This window comes from Moschus berezovskii, chromosome 25 (genome assembly GCF_049115385.1).
Source record: "Moschus berezovskii isolate FMDL1 chromosome 25, NW_MosBer_1.0, whole genome shotgun sequence".
NCBI classification, from domain to species: Eukaryota; Metazoa; Chordata; class Mammalia; order Artiodactyla; family Moschidae; genus Moschus; species Moschus berezovskii.
Window position 1 is genome coordinate 50,315,957 of NC_142484.1, and position 22,557 is coordinate 50,338,513.

The 22,557-nt window shown below is 40.7% G+C and overlaps 1 protein-coding gene across 2 annotated transcripts in view; it reads left to right on the top strand.

The window, feature by feature from the left end:
- Positions 1–530: 530 nt before the first annotated feature.
- The window catches only part of LOC148773941 (neutral amino acid uniporter 4-like), a 32,541-nt gene continuing 10,514 nt past the window's right edge, over positions 531–22,557 (top strand). Inside the window, exons 1-5 of one of the 2 annotated variants that reach the window (XM_088832478.1) lie at positions 531–954; positions 3,087–3,197; positions 5,295–5,522; positions 8,303–8,401; positions 12,532–12,701. In XM_088832478.1, coding sequence (XP_088688604.1) covers positions 5,391–5,522; positions 8,303–8,401; positions 12,532–12,701 — 401 coding nt within the window. In that variant the 5' untranslated portion in view covers positions 531–954; positions 3,087–3,197; positions 5,295–5,390. The remainder of the gene's footprint in view (positions 955–3,086; positions 3,198–5,294; positions 5,523–8,302; positions 8,402–12,531; positions 12,702–22,557) is intronic. The other variant, XM_088832479.1, reaches the window with a different exon arrangement.

Genomic DNA, 22,557 nt, shown 5'->3' on the forward strand with positions numbered 1-22,557 from the left:
CCCCGAGGAGGAGGGACCGCGGCTGCCGGTGCCTCCTCGGCACAGGGTCAGACCGAGGAGCGGGCAGCCGCGGGCGGCAACTCCTCAGTCCCCGCTCCCGACTCCTTTTCCCGCTGCGCCGAACGGGAAGGGGCCTCCACGACCCGGGACTCACCTCACACCTCGGGGCAGGGCTCCCGGGAGGCTGCGGCGCCGGCCGGGAGCGGCCGCGGGTCCCTCGGCTACACGGAGCCAGCGAGAGGCGCCGGCGAGCTTTCGCGACTGCCAGGGCGCGGGGGCGGGCGGGGGCGGGGCGCATGCGCGCGCACGTACGGCGCAGGCGCGCTGCGCCCGCTCGGCTGCGCGCTCGCGTTTTGTGCCCAGCTTCTGAGTAGCCGGAGAAGGCTATGGCAAGCCACTCCAGTACTCTTGCCTGGAGAACCCCATGGACGGAGGAGCCTGGTAGGCTGCGGTCCGTGGGGTCGCTAAAGGTCGGACACGACTGAGCGACTTCACTTTCCCTTTTCACTTTCATGGATTGGAGAAGGAAATGGCAACCCACTCCAGTATTCTTGCCTGGGGAATCCCCGGGACGGGGTGGGGCCTGGTGGGCTTCCGTCTCTGGGGTCACACACATTCGGACACGAGTGAAGCAACTTAGCAGCAGCAGCAGCAGTTAGATTACCAGATACATCATATATATGAAATTGCTGCTGCTGCTGCTGCTAAGTCGCTTCAGTCGTGTCCGACTCTGTGTGACCCCATAGACAGAAGCCCACCAGGGTCCCCCATCCCTGGGATTCTCCAGGCAAGAGTACTGGAGTGGCTTGCCACTGCCTTCTCTGATTTGAGTGCTACCGGGAAGCTGGACTGGAAGTCCCGGCCCGCCCCCGCCCGCCCCCGCGCCCTGGCAGTCGCGCAAACTCGCCGGCGCTCCTCGCTGGCTCCGTGTAGCCGAGGGACCCGCGGTGTGAGGTGAGTCCCGTTGGGAAGATCCCCTGGAGAAGGGGAAGGCTGCCCACTCCAGTATTCTGGCCTGGAGAATTCTATCGACGGTACAGTCCATAGGGTGGCAAAGAGTCAGACATGACTGAGCGACTTTCACTTTCACTTTCAAGTATATGCTTGACTCACTTTTCTAAGTACAAGATAACTTCATTTTATATTTAGACCAAGATTTGGCAACCATTTTTTGTTAAGGGCTAGATAGTAAGTATTTTCAGTTTTGCAGGCCATGTGATCTCTGTCTCAACTTAGCTGTAGGCAATACATTATATGTGGCTGTATTCCTATAAAATTTTATTTGCAAAAATAGATGGTAGGTTTTGGTCTGGGGGCCATAGTTTGATAAAACCCCCCTCTTAGATTTTTAATGATGGAAAGGGTCACAGTCATTCTTTTATAAATAAGAGAGTTGATGATTTTATCAGCATTATTCATCATAGATGATGTGCTTTTGATTTTACAAGTATTTAATTCTTCAAGTCATATAGTTTTAGGATTACTGACTCAGTTAAGAGGCTATTTAATGTCAAGAGAAGATATACCATTTTAGCAGTCGTTTACATAGAATATAATGGAAATGGTGCCTTTCTAGGATTGTGCAACATGGTAGTATTGTATCTTTTCTATAATCCCCTAAGAGAGCTACCAACAAGCTTGACTTAAAGTTATAGGTAATGCTCATAATGCTTTATAATCCTATATTTATAAACCATGATACATATCCTTTAATTTTTGCAACTGCACTGTAATATAAGTATTATGCTTATTTTATGAATGAGGATACAAAGTCTCATAGAGCATGAGCAATGTGCCCCAGGCCATGTGAATTAGGCAGAAACGTAAATGCCTCTCCTAGCTGCCACACTACTGTTCTTCCTAGGGCAGGACATTGTCTGACTTTAATTGTGAGTATGTGTATGACACAGACTATATAGGTACATAAAATAAATACCTGTAAGCTCAGGATTGGTGACTTTCTCCTGTGAAATGTTATCAGTTGCCTCCAAAGCTGAATGAAAGAGTTTAACTCATTTGCACATATCATAAGAAGACCAGGTAGAAAAAGTGACTCTCTGGAAGGTAAGGAGAAGCTTGCAGTTGATAGAAAGATGAAAGTTGTTTTGCAGCCCAAAGAGCAATATGGAAAAAGATATTGAGGCAGATGTGAGAAAAGTTGAAAGCAGTGCTAAGCGCCTCACCTTAGCAGAGCAGACAGATGATCACTGAAACAGCATCATCAGAGATTGCCCCTCTCTGCAGAAGCGTCCTCACGTTTGAGAGCAGTCTCCAATAAAAGACACACAGGTTGATTAAACCATACTAATTGCTACTACTTTTACAGTTAAAACCTGTAAGGTTATGACCACCTTGATCTGCCTAAAACTGAAGGTTCAGTATTACATCGAACCAAAGAATTAAGAGTTTAGTTCCCATACGGAGTTGTGCGTCTCTTGCTCTGTAGCTGCTGTATGGCTGTTCTTGGGCCCGTTAAACCTCTGTAGACAGTTTGCAGGGGTGAGGTACTGTGGTGCTTCCACTGATGCTGGTCCATCATGGTTATAGTCGCTTCCTGCTGATCTTCCATTAAAATGCTCACGAAAAGCTCAGAGAGACAAAATAGTGTGTGTAGGTATGAAGAATAGGGAAGGGCTGTTACATTCAGAGGAAAAAAAATGTGATACCAAAGACTATGGACTTCAGAGTCAGAAGATCTGAATTCAGATGCATGCTCTCAGTTTTAACTTTGAATAAGACCCATTTATTCCTGGTCAAGCCTCGATTTCCTTATTTGTAAAATAGGAACAATAGCAAAATCTCCCCATGTTCCTCACAGCCTTATTGTGAGCCGCAGCTGATGAAAAGTTTGTGAAAGCCTTTATACAATGCATTATGCATTTTAAATTTAGTATTTAGTATGCAAATGTAGCATATTATAGCTTTAATTCTGCATTTTAGCTTTGCTGAAGAACATCATCTGCCTTTGGAATTTTAACCATTAAATCACTGAATTGAAAAGTTAATAAACTGTAGAATTTAGTAAATTTGAGCTCTACATGGAAGCAACTGAATTTAGTAATTTTATCTTATAATATTTATTTCAGTGTTTTGCATTTTGGTAAACATGTGAGAGCGTAGGAAGTCCTATTAGATAGCCAATCTCTGTCTCTAGAGGGCACCGAAGGACTCAAATGTTTACCTGAATCTTGCTCTGGGTATGTATCGATATTTTTATTTTACTTTATTTTTCAATCTTGAGAATTTCTTATAACCCTCTTTCTGCCAAAGAATACTAAATTATTATGAGAGGTTTGTGATAGAATCGATGTGAAATTCCCAAGCACCTAACGACTCAAACAGCCCTTTTTAAAATTGGTTATATGGCTACTTTTCTCTTGCCAGGAATCCTTGGTAGAGCTTAACTCTATCATTACCTCATCTTGTATATGGGAGGTACTTCTTTGAATACCTATACTTCAGAAGTATTTGGCTGTAAATAATTTGATGACAGAGAAAATCGGGTCAACAAATAAAATATCTTCTTAAAAGCCAAGTGATGTAAACAATCAATTTTGCTTCTATTTCAAGTTATAGAAGATAAAATAGAAAGTTTTAATGGCCAATTATAAGACAAATGAGAGCTGTACATTTCTTAAATGGTACATAGTATAACCTGAGAGTCTGTTAGTCCAGTATGAGTTACAAGTTGCCGACATAACTTAAAACTAGTAGGTGTAGTCCCTGCGATTTAAGATGATATGTACATTTGTAGTGACACTAAATATTACTTATTGTGGGTAAGGGTGAAATTAACCCCCTGCATTATTAATCATGTCAGGATTTTGTTCTGTACTCTGACTTGTTGGCCTCCCAGTCCTATATTTCAGGGGAGAGGGCTGTTGCGGAGGTGACCAGGGGCTCCTTGGGCAGGCCCCTCTTTAGGGCTTGCAGCGTTTTGCTCAGGTGAACATGTTCCTGTCACACGCTAGATTCTTAGGTCTCAGACCTGGGTTTGAATCCTAGAACCACCACTTACTGGCTTGATATTATGTAGATTTTTCTTTTTTACTTTCCCTAAACCTCAGTTTCCTCAACTATACAATGGAAATTAATATTACCACCCACCTCAGAGAGTTGTTTTGAGGATTAAATGAGATGTTGCATATCAAGTTCAGTACTTGACACAGTGCATATAAGTCGTAATTTCCTTTATATTTCTCCTTCATGAGTATAAGTTGATGGCAGTTTTTTCCTCCACTCTTGCTTATTCTACTGGTAATCCTGTATAGGTTCATGAAGGGTTCCTGGAGAGTAAAGTTCAGTACCTGACACATACAAAGTACTCAGAAAATACTTTCTGTTATTACTATAAGTTTTGGTTCTTAATTTATATATTCAGAGACGTGATAATGTCATTATGTTCAAAGGAGGGTACAGTGTTTGGGGCAAATAGATTTTCACTGATATTTTTATTTTAGTACAATCTGCCTCTTCTGTGAGTTTTTAAGATTATTTTTAAAGTCCTCTATAATTTCATTTCTATTTTTGTAAGTTGGACTATTTGCTTAATTGAATCAGGGACAATTTTTAATATATGGAGACTATAAATTATGGAATCTCTTTTGGAAGCTAAATATTGGTTTATAGAAATAGCTGAATAAATTTTGAGGTAAAGTTGGTTTATCTTATAGAAGCTTTTTGCTCTGACAAAAATTTATTGTCTAGCATGCAGAAGATAACTGATTGTTAATAAATATTTATTGACAGTGATACTAATTCATCAACAGTTGCTTTATAGAATACCTTTAAAATTGGGCTCTGATTTCTGTACATTCTGGGCATCTTGATTACTGTACATTTCTAAAAGGCACTTGGAGATTGTTTTCTGCTTTGAAAAAACTGTGTTAATAGACCTCCCAATGGCCATTCTAGATAAGCATTCTTCTACTTTTGATCATCTCAGAAGCAGATTGAGCCTTTGCAGGCATCATGAGTGTCACAGTCACAGAGCTTCAAAGTGGTTTAGCAAGTCTGTCCTCACAAGTTTCTAGTGAACTTTGTTTTCACAGTATGATAAAGTTATTTTGCAAAGAAGACTATTCTATTTTAATTATCCCTAAATTATATATATATATATATATATATTTCTAGGTTGCTAGATTGTCTTGAAACTATGTATTTTATTTATTGCAAAGGAATTTATCATAGAGTGTATATAGATTATAGTTTTCTTTATATTTCTCCTTCGTGCTTATAAGTTAATGGAAGTTTTTGTTTTCCCTCTTCCTTATTCTCCTGGTAATCCTGTATAGGTTCACGAAGGGTTCCTGGAGAGTAAAGTGTTTGTTTTGAATAGTACCAATTCATCAAGTCCATGTGAGAGAAGAAGTATTGACCTAAGGATATATATGCTTTGCTTTCTTCCATTTTTAATTCTTTTGGTCTTCATTCGTGAGCTCAAGAATCTGTTTGTGCTTTCATTCCTTGCCAACATATCCATGGCTGTCAGTCTTGTGATAATTTATCAGTATGTTGTAAGGGTAAGTATAACATGTTTTTAACTATGTCGTGTGTTTTTTAACAAGTAAACTTTTTTTTTTTTTTTTTACTTTAGAGGTAAAAGTGACGATGAGTAAAGACCCTACTTCATATGTGTCACCTAGGAGATAATCAGGTTTTCTTTTGGGGGATACTGCTTAGCTGAAGAAGTATATGGCATAGAGGATGAAAGCATAGGCTTTGTAGTCAGATCTGGTTTTGAATCTTGGTCAGTATGCTTCTGAGCTGTATGGTGTTGCCTCAGAACATAGTAATGCCTGCCCTAGAGTTGTGAGATTCAGGACCCTGCCCTAGTACACTGCCTAACAGGAAATAAAGAACTCATCAAAAAAAAAAAAAAAGAACTCATCAGTGTCTTGTTTATTCCTTTAAGACTTAAACCAATCACAGGAGATGGGAGTCTAGCTGTGATGTTATGATTTTCTTTCACGCCTGAAGCTTTATTTGCCGCTGCAGCTTCAGCTCACTGCCACTACCCTGGGCTGTAATCTCTTTCTGCAGTGACCGCAACTGAGTTCATCATCAGTAGTCTGGAGATATTTAACTCAGTTTCCTTAAAATAATCTGTTGAGGGGATCCAGGGGATCTGCAAATCCCTTAAAATTATTGATAAGATTCAGTGTTTCTATATGTATGTGTGCATTTTCCACTGGGCAGCTGTATAGTTTTCATCTCTCACTGGGGCCAATGACTCAAAAAAGGTAGGGAATCCTTGTTTTGTTCTTTCCTGATGCAATTAGACTTTTCAGACATTGCTGCCAAAGTAGTTGTCCTAAACTCTCCATTAGCACTCCAAGACGAGTTCTCTTATGCTGAGTCTCTGTTTTGCCCTGTCTGAATTCCAAAGCCCATGGACTCGTTGTTATAGCGCACGTGAGTGGAAGAGGAGAAGCAGGAAGACCTCTTAAGATTCTCTAGAGTTCCTGACCCCTTGGTTGGACATCGAGGAGTTAGTGGAGCAGAAACGCATGTTCCTTAGGTGGAGGGAAGCTTGTGAGCCTTGGAGGACAGTTTGGTATTACCCAGCAGCCCACACATTTTAATTTTCCATTTTGACCCTAACGTGTTTCTCGTCATGTGTCACCATCATGTCGCACGGTTCTACTTGTGCTTCAGGTTTTCTCAGTTCAGTTGCTCAGTCATGTCTGACTCTTTGCAACCCCATGGACTGCAGCACGCCAGGCCTCCCTGTCCGTCACCACTTCCTGGAGCTTGCTCAAACTCATGTCCATCCAGTCAGTGATGCCATTCACCCATCTCATCCTCTGTCGTCCCCTTCTCCTGCCTTCAATCTTTCCCTGCTTCAGAGTCTTTTCCAATGAGTCAGTTCTTCACATCAGGTGGCCAAAGTATTGGAGCTTCAGCTCCAACATCAGTCCTTCCAATGAATATTCAGGACTGATTTCCTTTAGGATTGATTGGTTGGCTCTCCTTGCAGTCCAAGGGACTCTCAAGAGTCTTCTCCAACACCACAGTTCAAAAGCGTCAATTCTGTGGCGCTCAGATTTGTTTATGGTTCAACTCTCACATCCGCACATGACTATTGGAAAAACCATAGCTTTGACCAGGTGGTGGACCTTTGTCGGCAAAGTAATGTCTCTGCTTTGTAATACACTGTCTAGGTTGGTCATAATGTTCCTTCCAAGGAGCAGGCGTCTTTTAATTTCATGGCTGCAGTCACCATCTTCAGTGATTTTGGAGCCCAAGAAAATAAAGGTTTTTCTAGACCCCTCTTCGGAGAAGGCAATGGCAAGCCACTCCAGTACTCTTGCCTGGAAAATCCCATGGATGGAGGAGCCTGGTAGGCTGCAGTCCGTGGGGTCGCTAAGGGTCGGACACGACTGAGCGACTTCACTTTCACTTTTCACTTTCACACATTGGAGGAGGAAATGGCACCCCACTGCAGTGTTCTTGCCTGGAGAATCCCAGAGTCGGACACGACTGAAGTGACTGAGCAGCAGCAGCAGACCCCTCTTATTTCCCCAGTTATCCCTGTGCTGCCACACTTCAGTGTCTTTGTTCATCCTTTTCACCGGCCTCGAGTTCCACTTCCCGTCTGGTAAGGCAGAGAACACAGGCTGGTGAGGGGACTTGGGGTAGCTGGAAGAACTAGCCACTTTGGACCCAGACATCTTGAACAAGATGTGCAGACTGTAAGTCTCCAGATAGTGAGGGTTGGAACAAGGCTCTGTGAGTCAGACCAAGTCATCGAAGCCAGAGTCCAGGCTTGTGCACAAATAATGAGGGTGAAGGCAGTCGTCAGGTCAGAGAGTCAAACACCGAAACCAGGAGCTGGGGAGCCACGCAGGGCTATGAGGCGGAAAGCCACAGTTGGGCAGTCCTAGAAACCAAAAGAGCAGTGAAAGTGGAGTGGGATGAGTTTCACTGGACACTGGCAGCAGTGGTTGATAACTGATCGCATGGCTGTCAGCTCAGGTGTTGAATGTGCTTGCGTGTTTCCTGCTGTGGCAGGAGCCATGCCCGGTGAGAACAGCCTGGGCCTTAGAGGTGGAAGCAGTAATCAGGAGCGTTTAGCTCAGCTGGAACATATGGGCTCCGGGAGACAATTGCTTCTGGCAGTAGAATCCTGACAGCTTGGCTACATTTAACATAGGATGCTTAAACTTTTTATTGAAAGAATTATTCACATTTATAATCCACATTTGCTAGCGTGAGGCTCATAAGTATATGATTTCACTCTTCTGCTTTAAATTGTTTCAAACAAGTAAGTAACTTATCTTATTTTTTCTTTCTTCTCCAGAATATGCCAGATCCCCACAACCTTCCAATAGTGGCTGGTTGGAAAAAATACCCCCTGTTTTTTGGTACTGCTGTATTCGCTTTTGAAGGCATAGGAGTGGTAAGGATTTAGTCTTTATTATTATTTTTTAAAATCTTAAGTCAACACAGAGACTTACTTACATTTAAAAATACATGGTTTTCTTTCCTGTTTCTGGTTTGTTTTTTTGTTGTTGTTGTTGTTTGTTTCTATTTTTGTATTCCTAGAAAATGATTTGCATTTTGGTATGATAATCTTGAATTACAGTTTAGTTCCTCTACTAACCAGGAGTTCATCCATGTTTTATCTTGGATAATTTTCTTAATAAGTAAAATGAGAGCATTAGAATAGATGATTTTTAATATTTTGTTGTGAAAATTTTCAAACCTATATAGTGTGATGAACTCCTCTGTAAGCATCACCCAGCTTCAAAAACCATTAACTCATGGTTAGTTTTGTCTGATCTGTATTCACTGTACTCTGTCAAGTCTGGGTTATATTTAGACAGAAACCAAATGTCATATCTTATAGACTAGATGATTAGAAATGAATTGAAATTGTTATAAAGTTTACTATTACATAAGAAGGGTCAAACATAAATTCTTTTTAGATTTATACATATCATTTGTTTTGTGAAATGATGTTATCATGAAGCTACCAAGAGATACAAACATTGTGAGGATTCTGAGATCCTAAATATTTCCATTCAAGATGCTTCCAGTTCAGGGACATCCTTGTGGCCTAGTGGTTAAGACGCCAAACTTCCAGTTCAGGGGGTGCGGATTCAGTCCCTGGTTGAGGAGATAAGATGCCAAATGCCATGTGGTGTGGCCAAAAAATTTTAAAAAGGTGCTTCCCACTCATTGAAAGCCTAGAATGTATAGATTTGGGCAAAATAGAATATTGCTGTTTGTGTGCTCAGTCAGTTGGTCATGTCCAACTCTTTGTGACCGCGTGGACTGTAAGCTGCCGGGCTCCTCTGTCCATGGAATTTTCTGGGCAAGAATACTGCTCTGGGTTGCCGTTTCCTCCTCCAGGCGATCTTCTCGGCTCAGAGAGCAAACCTGCGTCTCTTGTGTGTGCTGCGTTGGCAGGTGAATTCTTTGACACTGTGCCACCCGGGAAGCCCCCCTACTACATCTGATCTTGGTCAAAAGACCATGTCTTTTTGTCTTTTCATACTGTTCATGGGGTTCTCAGGGCAATACTGAAGTGGTTTGCCATCCTCTTCTTCCTGGTCCTTCTCCAGTGACCCAGACCCTAATACTGGGAAAGATTGAGGGCAGGAGGAGAAGGGGGCAACAGAGGACGAGATGGTTGGATGGCATCACTGACTCAATGGATGTGAGTTTGAGCAAACTCAGGGAGACAGTGAAGGACAGAGAAGCCCTGTGTACTACAGTCCATGGGGTCGCAGAGAGTCAGACACGACTTAGCAACTGAACAGTGAAAGGCCATAGCTTATATTTCATAGTCTGATGTTTGGTGTGGGAGCAGAACCACTGATAAACATCTGTTTGTATGAACCACAGACAAAATAGAACTGAGACGATTTTATGCGATTTTAGTTGGGTTTCTGCTCTCTCTGAATTCTCCTTTACAGAATTCTTACTAATTCTTAGAAGCTCCATTTATCCCTGTTAGAGACATAATTGTAGATTTTCAATTCTGCTTTAACTAGTAAGCTATAGTAAAGCTATTGGACATTTCCAGTTAACGTGTTGTTCCTCTGACATCTCAGATTCAACAACTCTGAAGTCTGACACATACTTTTTCTTTTTTGTATAAAATCAGTTTCACTTTCTCATTTCTCTCTTTCTTTTAGTTTTACTTTTGGTTGCTCAAACTTGAAACACTGGAGTATTTCTTTTCAATGGGTCCCTGGTTTCCCCATTCCAGTCAGCAATTAAGACGTGTTGAGTCTTCTTTTTGTATTTCCCCAGATCAGCTCCATAAATGAGGTTATGTGTGAAACAGGTGACGCTGCTTCACGCAGATGGAGCCTCCGTAGTGTCCGTTTCCTTCCCTTCCTCCTTTCCTGGCTGCACTGGCACCATCCTGACTTTAGCTTCCCCTTTCAGTCTGGGTTTTCTCTGAGCATACGACTCGTGTACTCTTCGTTTTCTGTTACTCACTCACAGTTCTCACATGGACCTACCCAACTCACCTGAAAAGCGGAGATAATATTAGTTATTGTCTCATGACGTTATTGTGAGGACTGTGTGAGATCCTATATGCTAAGCTTTTAGAAAAATAACCTGGCACATTGTAAACACTCAGTAAATACTTATTATTACTTAGTGTCTTTTACTGTGTGGTCAAATTTGTATGCCCAAAACCTCCAGAGATTTGCTTACAAATTTAACTTTTAAATTGGCCCTTTTTTTAAAAAAAGTCCCCCCCCCACAATAATGTAAATACTTATTCATCTCATTGGGGCTTCCCTGGTGGCTCAGACGGTAAGGAATCTGCCTGTAATCAGGAGACCTTGTTTCAATCCCTGGGTTGGGAAGATCCCCTGGAGAAGGGAAAGGCTACCCACTCCAGTATTCTGGCCTGGAGTATTCCATGGACAGAGGAGTCCATGGGGTTGCAAAGAGTCAGACACGACTGAGTGACTTTCACACTTCACACTTTCGTCTCATTAAACTGACAGACGACAGATGCACATGGATAGATAGAGAAGCAGTTGCAGACATGTGTGTACTTGGGTCAGTGTGTGCACGCATGCCTACTAACTGTGTCTGCTGAGAGAGCTGAAAGCAGTGGCACCCAGGAGCACTGAGCCCACTTAGCACCCTGATCTTGAGTTCTAAATCTGATTCTCCGGCAAAGGAAACAAAGATTTTTGGAGAAATGGCTGATGACAGGACGGAAGCAAGTAAATTCAAGGTGTGTCTGGAGCATATTGTAGTGCCAGAGAGTATGTGTGTGTGTGTGTGTTGGTTGCACAGTTGTGTCTGACTCTGAAACCCCATGGACTGTAGCCTGCCAGGTTCCTGTCCCGTGTTTTCCAGGCAAGGATACTGGAGTGGGTTGCCATTCCCTTCTCCAGGGATCTTCCTGACCCAGGGGTTGACCCCGCTTCTTGCATCTCCCGCACTGGCAGGCAGGTTCTATACCCATTAGTGCCCGCTGGGAAGCCCTGGCAGAAAGTAGGGAAGTGCTCAAAAAACGAAAGAATAGATGCACATCAAAAGGACAAAGGACCTCACCGGATAGAACTCATGAAGACCGAAGCTGGAATGGTAGTAGTAACAAAATAAGCAGTAGTAAACTATAAAACAAATATATATGAATCCCTATGAATACATATATGTGATTAAATAAATAAGCACACAGGGTAGATTTCCAAATAGCTTATGTAGATACTATCCTCGAGGACTTGTAGCTTAATCCCCCCAGTCCCTGGAGTGTGGGCTGCCTGTAGTGATTTACTTCCAATGAATAGAGTATAAGGAGGAAGGAAAGAACTTTATAAGCAGAACTTTACTGGTAAACACTGCCTTAACCAGGGGATCAAAATGAACTTCACCAGCGATGAATCATGTTGACAGCATGTGTTAGGAAGGGCATCGCACTTCCATGGTGTACTTTTCTGAAACCTATAATCCCAATCTGGCCATGAGAAAGACATCAGACAACTAATAGAGGGGCAGTGTGCCAAATACATAACCATGCTCCTCGAAACTGTCAAGGTAATCAACAGTAAGGAAGGACCAACAAACTGCCCCAGACCCGAGGAACTCAGGACACATGATGGCAAAATGCACGGTGCTGTCCTGGCCGGGACCCTGGAGCAGAAAAAGGACATTTGTGGGAAAACTGGTGAAATCCAAACAAAGTTTGGAGTTTAATTGTAATGTCCCAATACGGGTTCTTAGTTGTAACACATGTGCTTTGGTTGTGTGAAATGTTAAAAGGAGAAATTGGTCAGGAGTGTGTGGGAGTCTTCTGTTTATCTCTGCATCTTTTCTGTAAAATTATTCCGAAGTAGAAAGTTTATTTTTAAAAATACCTGACAGTTTTGCGAAGAGCTGATTTCAAATCTTTTTATTTTAGGAATTTAAAAAATCTGTAGTGTGGAAAAATATGTAATATTTAGAAAAATACATCAACGATTATGTGTTACATATACTATAGAAAGATTAATCTGGGCACCTATCAGGTGGGTGCTATATTGTTTTCATTTACTTGCATTCTCTTCTTAGGTCCTTCCACTGGAAAATCAAATGAAAGAATCAAAACGCTTCCCTCAAGCATTGAATATTGGCATGGGGATTGTAACAGTGCTGTATGTCACATTAGCTACTTTGGGATATATGTGTTTCCACGATGATATCAAAGGCAGCATCACTTTAAATCTTCCCCAAGATGTGTGGTAGGTAGACAAGAGTTTCTTAACCTAATTTGTATATTTTATAAATATAATTTACTAGTGTTTTATGATAAAGGGGTATTTTTAGTTTTATGATTTAAACATTTAAAATCTTTACTGTGGTTTCTTTATTTGTGTAATCTAAATTTTTTCATAATCTTCAGAGGAGATCATCTGACTTTTTGTGGCATATTTTTAAAATATTAAAAATTACAGGTTGTTCCAAATTTGGATAACAGGTGAAACATGAATTCTTTTAATATGGACTCTGTTTAATAAAAAATTTAATACTATCCTCCTGCCAAAAATCTAACATTCTGGGTTTCTGATAAAATCATATAACCCATCACTTATGGCCTTCATGGTTTTAGTGGTCAGCTTTAATACTGTATGCGCCTGAGTCCTTTCTGAACACAGGACACATTATCCAGTTGACCCTTGAACAGCAGGGGTTTGAACTTCATGGGTCCACTTATATGGATTTTTTTCAGTTAACATGTTAGAAAATTTTTTGAGATTCATGACAATTTGAAAAAACTCACAAACTGCATAGCCTAGAAATATAAAAAAGCTATGTCATGAATATATAAAATATATGTAGTTGTACCTGTAACATACAAGATATGAGTTAATTGACTGTCAGTAAAGCTTCTAGTCAGTAGTAGGCTATTAGTAGCTAAGTTTGGGGGAAATCAGAAGTTATATGCAGGGTCAGACCCCAACCCCTGCATTGATCAAGGGTCAACTGTAAATAGTGTGGTATATCTTAATATTCTCTTTAATATTAGAACCATATTCTTCTAAATGAAGCAATATGTAGAGTCTTTTTCTTCTTCCAGAGATTGATCTTTGGAGATTTAATAAAGATATTGGCAGTGATTATGATGTAGACTCGCTCCCTTATTTATGAAATGGAAAGTAACTCCTTAGTTTTGATAAATGCAAAGAATAAATGCTGACCTAATATCATGCGGCTCCTTTAGCTGTTTGGATGGAAGTCTGTGAAACCTTAAATATTTTGACTGGCTTCCTGATGAGAGTTTGATTGCTATTCAGTAGTCATGTGAACCCTGGGTCCTCATTGGAGGCCAAAATGTTGTTAGAATAAGTGTGTGTAGGGAACTGTTTATGATAGGGAGAAAGTCCCTAGCGTAGTTTCCAGTTGCACAAGTCTCGCATATGCCGTGTGTTTATCTTTTTTTTTAATTACAGGTTTGCTTTAGCTATGATATATTTAGGAAGGCATTCCAAGATGGAACCATTTCAGTGTTATACATTTGTTTCAAGGTGGAGACCTGAATACAAACAAGACGTGACTGTTTTGCATTTATTTCATTAACCTGTTTTATAGTTGATATTATAATTTTGTTTCCTTCAAAAGTGTTCCTTTTTTCTTTTTTGTAATAGTTTAGTATGGAGTATAGACAAACAGCTTAATATAAGAGGATCAAGGCTAAGAATTATGGTAGTTTAGTTTCTCTTTCAAAGATAGTACAGTGTCTAGAAAACAGAATCATACATTTCTCCACTTGAAGTAATGTTTAGACTAAATCCTAAAAGCAAATTTATAAGTAAAGTTGACAAGTAGTATAAGATGTAGGTGGGGAAAGAAAGTCTTAAGGAGGAAGATACCGAGATGGGAGTGCCTGCGCATCAAGTTAAGACGCTCCTCTCCCCAGGGAGCTAGGAACCTGGCGAAGTAGCAGTGGACATGGAGGTGGAGGGCATGCTTTTGGTTTTCACAGCTAAACCTCGAGGGGGTGGTACTGTCCCTGCAGTGTCTCTAATTAATCCTTCCCTTTTTCTGCACCCACTTCCCACCTTAGACTTGTTCCCTAATTGCTGTGGCTCCCCAGTTAGAAAGGAACTCATTATAAGCCTTAATTAAAAACAGACTATCAAATAAAACAACCCTCCACTTTCATGTTGTGACTATTTTTTTAGTCGACAAGATCATAGTTTCTGTTCAGGAAAGCCTGGTTAGACACCTGCTTTTTATTTAGAAGGGGGAGCCATGTATCCTCGGAAGCAAAAATCTGTACAAAACAGGAAAGCAAGTCAAGATACTCCCCTTTAGAGAACTGCTGTTGAGTAACACCTTCTTGTGCAGACATGCCTTTTGTGGCCTACAGTCTTTATGGTCTGCAGCTGTGCGTGTGTGCTCACTTGCTTCAGTCATGTCCGACTCCTAGCGACCCAATGGACTATAGCCCACCAGGCTTCTCTGTCCGTGGAAAGAATACTGGAGTGTGTTGTCATACCCTTCTCCAGGGGATCTTCCCAACCTAGTGATCAAGCCCCCCCACCCCCACCCCATCCCGTCTCTTACATCTTCTGCATTGGGAAGCGAGTTCTCTGCAACCAGGACAGTTAAAATACTAGCCATGGCTGAGGAATACTGGAGAGAAGGCGGTTGTCTTTTATAATGATAATCTTCCAAAATGAGAAGTTTGGACTAGGATAATCATGGGGTTATCTCAGAGATTCCTATCTTGAATTGTTATGTATGAGTCCCCTTTTCCTTCCCCTTCTTGTGCTTCAGGCAGTAGGCCGAGCAGTTTAGAGAATGTGTGCTGCTGCTAAGTCACTTCAGTCGTGTCCGACTCTGTGCGACCCCATAGACGGCAGCCCACCAGGCTCCCCCATCCCTGGGATTCTCCAGGCAAGAATACTGGAGTGGGTTGCCATTTGTAGTGTACTCTTTATTGGCTGGGTATTGATCTTGGAGAGACAGCAGTGAGCGCTGATGTGAAGCGAGATCTTAGTTCCCTGCCCAGAAATGGGATGAGGTGATGGACAGGGAGGCCTGGCGTGCTGTGATTCATGGGGTCGCAGAGAGTCAGACAGAACTGAGTGACTGAACTGAACTGAACTGAACTGAGCCTGGATGAAACTAGCCACTAGATCAACAAGAGTTAGAGGCTAGAACCTCTTGCCCCGATTGAAGTGCATTCCTCAAGGAGGCAAAAACTGTGAAAAGAGATACAAAGTTTATTATTAGACACACAACACAATTGCAAGTAGGAGGGCCGAATGGAGAAAGTTTGTGTAGCTGAGATAGAAGTGAGGCAGAGATGCACACCCAGAGGGAAGGGGTGGGGTGTCCCCCTTAGCGTGGAGGAGCATTGCAAAGAGGCTGTTAAGGCATTCATACAGGGCTGTTCTTCTGGGTCTTTGTTTTCTTTGGGCCAATTATCTGGTTTCTTTTTCCACACCTGACCTACCCTAGGACCCTTCCCCATAGGCATGTGCAACACTGTGGACTGTAGCCCGCCAGTCCTGGGCCGGAATCCATTTTCTGGTGTGGATTCCAACCCAGAGGACTATAAGGCAGCCTTGGCATCACATACTATGGGGGTGCCCCTCCTTTGACCCCGAGGAGCTTTCCTGCACATATTCAATGTCTCCCTTGCCCCAAGGATGGGGAAGATAAGACCTCTTGATCCTTTACGCAAACAGGGTTTAGCCCTCCCTGTTTCTGCCATGACTGTTACCTTAAGGTGTCCACAGAAGACATAGCCTGGCTGTTTTCCCTGTTTCTGTTGTCATTTCTATTTCAAAGTGCAAAGAGAAGGCTGGTTGTAAATACATAATCTGGAGCCCCCCCATATCCTGTCTCCGGAAATGCAAACAGCAGGCTAGCTGTAGAGTGTCCAGCCTGAAGCCCTTTTCTTTTTTTCTTTTTTTGGTCCTAACAAATGTAAGCAGGAGCCCACCTAATTCCTGCCTCAGATATGAAAGCCAATGACTGTCACAGGAGCCTAGGGAATCCAGCTACCAGCCATGAGAAACTGTAAAGGGCTTTTGATGCCATGTTGACTTAAAGTCTCAGAGTTCATGTGGGGTTCAGTTCAGTTCACTTCAGTCGCTCAGTCGTGTCCGACTCTTTGTGACCCCATGAATCACAGCACGCCAGGCCTCCCTGTCCATCACCGACTCCCGGAGTTCACTCAAACTCATGTCCATTGAGTCGGTGATGCCATCCAGCCATCTCATTCTCCGTCGTCCCCTTCTCCTGCCCCCAATCCCTCCCAGCATCAGAGTCTTTTCCAGTGAGTCAAGTCTTCGCATGTGGGGTATCCCTACAAGAAAAGGTTGAATTAGAGAGCAGTCCCAGAATAAAGCAAGTATGGATTAGAGTGACTCCATGTTATTAATTACTTATTACCTTCAATCTTAGTGAGGCATCGTCTTTTAAAACTAGTTATGAGTGATATTGTTTAAGGTAGTGCGTTTAGCTTTTGAAGTAAAGGGTATATTTTAAAGATGATAATAAAGTAAATTGGGCTTCCCCGATCGCTCAGGGGTTAAAGAACCTCTTGCAGTGCAGAAGACACAGGAGATGTGGGTTCGATCCTTGGGTCGGAAAGATCCTTGGAGGAGGAAATGGCAACCGATTCCAGTGTTCTTGGAGCCTGGCAGGCTACAGTCCAAGGAGCCTCACAGAGTCAGACACAACTGAGCGACTAAGCAATCAAGTGAATTCAGGGTTCTGAGCTAAACCATGGGCACCTGCAGGCAGATACCTGCATTTCTGGGTTTGTGATGCACATTGTTCAGCACTTCGTAAGTGTTCGTTAAGTAGTATTCTGGGTATAAAAGTGTTTCCCCTGTAACTGCTGGTCTTAATTGAATGGTGTTTTGGCAGTGTTTTTCCAGGATGTCCACTAGAGTAACGCAAATAGCAGACGTTCTTCTTGTAAGAGATATCAAGGGTATGTTAAGTTTTCAGAGAAACAGACATTGAGAAGCAGTGAAGTGACTTCTTCCATCTCTCGGAATCCTTTTGAAGCACACGTTGGATAGGGAAAATTCAAACAGGAGAGAAGCATGTAAGAACAGGGTAGATGTGGGGTAGATATTTTAATTTATTTAGATAAATGAACTGGGACTTCACATTCCCCCAAAACAGAAAAGAATCTTAGGCCTGAATTCCTGTTTATAGCATATAGGAAATAGGAGGTTGAATATTCTGGGAAATAGAGCTGAAAAATAGTGGCAGATAATCAAGCTGTCTTAATTGATCCTTCCAAGAAATCTGGGAGTTGACCTCTGAGGAATTTGTTACCTAAGATGAAAATATTTAGGCAAGAATGGACTCACCAAGAGACACAGGAAATAAAGATGTAGAGAAATATAAGGAAACAGGATAAAGAAGATTTGTATATTCTGAACTCTTTATTCCATTCTCACCCTCAGAAATTCTTAATGATATTCTTCTAATATTAAAGTTGCCTATATCTAGGAATCCTGGCTGAAATGACCTCTGCCTTTCCTTTCTTCTGCCTGTCTTCTTTTTTCATCACAGTAAAATATTATTAAGTTAAAAAAGAAGGGCGTCTATCAAATTCATCTGTCATCTAGCGGATACTTGCTGTATGCGTTTTATGTACTTGGAGCTTTTCCCAAGCATTAGAGATGCAGCAGCGAGCAGAGAAGGTCCTCTTCATATTGCTTACATTCTGGGGAACGCTCCTCAAACATCCCGCGGTTTAAAGCATCCAGTCTAGTGGTGAATACTGGGTAACACTTGTTCAGCCGCTCGGTCGTGTCTGACTCTTTGTGGCCCCATGGACTGCAGCACGCCAGGCTTCCCTGTCCTTCCCCATCTCCTGGAGCGTGCTCAAACTCAGTCCATCGAGTCAGTAATACCATATCCAACCATGGCATCACTAAATAAATAGTTAGTTGTCCTGTTTAGTTATTTTTAGCTTAGAATGGGGTGAGGTTCTTGATCTGGACTGTAGCTGTTTTTCAAAAAGACTTCTTGACAGAGCTGAACACTTGAGATTCTTGAGGATCATGAAAAGTCCAAGAGGGAAAGTGAATTGTTAGATTATTTCCAAGAATAGCTTCTGTTTTCAACCTCGAGAGAATCAGTCAGCCCCTTATTTCCCAGATTAACTTAAAAAAATAAGTATTCATATCTGTATAGATAAGTTTAGGTTAAGTGTTGATTTATTAGCCAATATGGGGAAAAGAAGGGAAACTTTGTCATTTTTGAACTCTAATGTTTTCAAAACTTGTGTTTTCACTGGAACATTTAGTTGTTTTTCTCCCCTATCATCTGATTCTATATATTGACTGCAAACTAGTTATTTAAAAAATATATATTTATTTCTGGTCTTTACCAAGATATTACATTTCTTAGCTATCAGTATAACCGATTTTGTTTTCAAGCAAGAGTCATCTTATTTTTCAAGTATTGTTATTTGTGATATTGATTAAATGTAGTTTCAAGAATTACTATTCACACCCATTTTTATCATTAATATTAATTTAACTAATATTTAATAAGTGTCTATCCCCTCCTAAGTGCATGAGTGGTTATACAGAGAATAGAACCTATGTTCTAACTTTCAAGAACTTTGACACTGAGTTTTAAAATACCTTTTAAGTTGTTCCATTTGTTATTTAAAAGTTGTTTTATGTTGTTGAAGACAGGTTAAAAAGCTTATACACTGTGATCAAGTTGGGTTTATTTCAGGGATGCAAGGATTCTTCACTATACGCAAATCAATGTGACATACCAGATTAACAAATTGAAAGATAAAAGCCATATGATAATCTCAATAAATGCAGAAAAATCCTTTGACAAAATTCAGCGCCCATTTATGATTAAAACTTTTCAAAAAATGGGCATGGAAGGAACGTACCTCAACATAGTAAAGGCCATATATGATAAGCCTACAGCAAACATTATTCTCAATGGTGTAAAACTGAAAGCATTCCCCCTAAGATCAGGAACAAGACAAACGTGCCCACTTTCACCACTGTTACTCAACATGGTTCTGGAAATCCTAGCTACAGCAATCAGAAAAGAAAAAAAATAAAAGGAATCCAGATCAGAAAAGAAAAGGCTCTCACTGTTTGCAGATGACATAGAAAACCCTAAAGATACTATCATAAAATTGCTACAGCTAATCCGTAAATTTAGCAAAATTGCAGGATACAAAATCAATTCACAGAAATTGCTTGCATTTCTATATACTAACAATGAAAAATCAGAAAGAGAAATTAAGGAATCAATCCCATCCATTCACCATTGCAACATAAAGAATAAAATATCTAGGAATGAACTTACCTAAGGGGACAAAAGAACTGTACACAGAGAATTATAAGATACTAATGAAAGAAATCAAAGATAAACAGATATTCCATGTTCCTGGATAGGAGGAATCAATATTGTGAAAATGACTATACTGCCAAATGCAATCTACAGGTTCAATCCTTATCAAATTACCAATGGCATTTTTCACAGAACTAGAACAAAAGATTTCACAATTCATGTGGAAACACAAAAGACCCTGAATATACAAAGCAGTCTTGAGAAAGAAGAATGGAGCTGGAGGAATCAACCTTCCTGACTTCAGATTATACTACAAAGCCACAGTCATCAAGACAGTATAGTACTGGCACAAAAACAGAAATATAGACCAATGGAATGAGATAGAAAGCCCAGAAATAAACCCATGCACCTGTGGGTACCTTATTTTTGACAAAGGAGGCAAGAATATGCAATGGGGCAAAGACAGCCTCTTCAATAAGTGGTGCTGGGAAAACTGGACAGCTACATGTAAAAGAATGAAATTAGAACACTTCTAAGTACCATACACAAAGATAAACTCAAAATGGATTAAAGTTGTAAATGTAAAACCAGAAACTATAAAACTCGTAGAGGAAAACATAGGCAGAACACTCAATGACATAAATCATAGCCAGACCCTCTATGACCTACCTCCCAGAGTAACAGAAATAAAAACAAAAGTAAACAAGTGGGACCTGATTAAACTTAAAAGCTTTTTCACAGCATAGGAAAATATAAACAAGGTGAAAAGACAGCCCTCAGAATGGGAGAAAATAATAGCAAATGAAACAACTGACAAAGAATTAATTTCCAAAATATACAAGCAGCTCATACAACTCAATACCAGAAAAACAAACAACTCAGTCAAAAAATGGGGAAAAGACCTAAACAGACATTTCTCCAAAAAAGACATAGAAATGGCCAACAAACACATGAAAAGATGCTCAACATCGCTCATTATTAGAGAAATGCAGATCAAAACTACAATGAGGTATCACCTCACACGGGTCAGAATGGCCATCATCAAAAAGTCTACAAACTATAAATGCTGGAGAAGGTGTGGAGAAAAGGGAATATTTTTGCACTGTTGAGGAGAATGTAAGTTAATAAGCCTCTACGGAAGATGGTATGGAGATTCCTTAAAAAACTAGGAATAAAACCACCATATGACCAAGCATTCCCACTCCTAAGCATATACCCTGAGGAAACCAAAATTGAAAAAGACACGTGTACCCCAGTGTTCATTGCAGCACTGTGTACAATAGTTAGAACATGGAAGCAACCTAGATGTCCATCGACAGATGAATAGATAAAGAAGTTGTGGTACATACACACAATGGAATATTGCCTAGCCATAAAAAGGAACACATTTGAGTCAGTTCTATTAAGGTGGATGAACCTAGAGCCTATTATACAGAGTGAAGTAAGTCAGAAAGAGAAAGATAAATATCATATACTAGCACATGTATGGAGAAGGCAATGGCACCCCACTCTATCATATACTAGCACATGTATGGAGAAGGCAATGGCACCCCACTCCAGTGTTCTTGCCTGGAGAATCCCAGGGATGGGGGAGCCTGGTGGACTGCCGTCTGTGGGGTCGCACAGAGTCGGACACAACTGAAGTGACTTAGCAGCAGCAGCAGTAGCACATGTATATGGAATCTAGAAAGATGGTACCAGTGAATTTATTTGCAAGGCAGCAGTGGAGAAACAGACATAGAGAACAGACTTACGGACCTGGGAGAGGGGAGGAGAGGGTGAGATGTACGGAGAGAGTAACACGGAAACTTACATTACTGTATGTAAAATAGACAGCCAACGGGAATTTGCTGTGTGTCTCAGGGAACTCAAACAGGGCTCTGTATCAAACTAGAGGGGTGGGATAGAGAGAGAGATGGGAGGGAGATTCAAGAGGGAGGGGATGTATGTATACCTATGGCTGATTCATGGTGATACTTAACAGAAAGCAAAAAAGAAATCTGTAAAGCAATTATCCTTCAATGAAAAAAAATGAAAAATAAAAGTTTTATGTTGTTGTATATCCTCAAGACAAATCCCTATCACTTTAATCAAGTTTTTTATCCTTTTGAGAGACAGTTTCCTCTTCATTTCTGAAACTGTTAGTTTATATGGCCAAGATTAGTACATATGGACAATCACCACAGATACATGCTTAAAACCAAAATGAGAACAAAGGTTGATATACATGTAGGAAAGTTGAGTATAGAAAAATAGAGTACTTGAAATTTTAATATGAAATGTAGAAATTAAGGGGTTCTTGAAACAAAAATAAAAACGGAATAGTTGATTTTAAAAGACTGTATTGCTTCTCTTTAACACTCTGATTTCTGTATTACTCTTTGATGGATCCTTAACAAATATGCCAGCTTCTAAAAAGATAGTGATGATTTTATTTCCCGTTTTTACTCTGGGTAACATCAAATGATAGTAATTACATATAATTAATGTTACTGAGTGGTGTTAATAATAACCAGATTCTTAACCTATGTAATTTGTTCTATACCAATAGAAAAGTTATTATACCTATATGCATAATGATATATTTTTAGATATATTGTTAATCATATTTTAAAAACTTGTAAGTTAAAAGGTAATTAGAAAAAAGGACTGTAATAATAAACTGATAAGAATATTCAGTTCTCCACAATTATGTATCAAAGTATATGAAGCAGGAGTCTTTTGGTTATTTTGTACATTTCAATAGCTTGACCATTTATGTTTAAACTTTAAACATCAAGGTGAGAAATA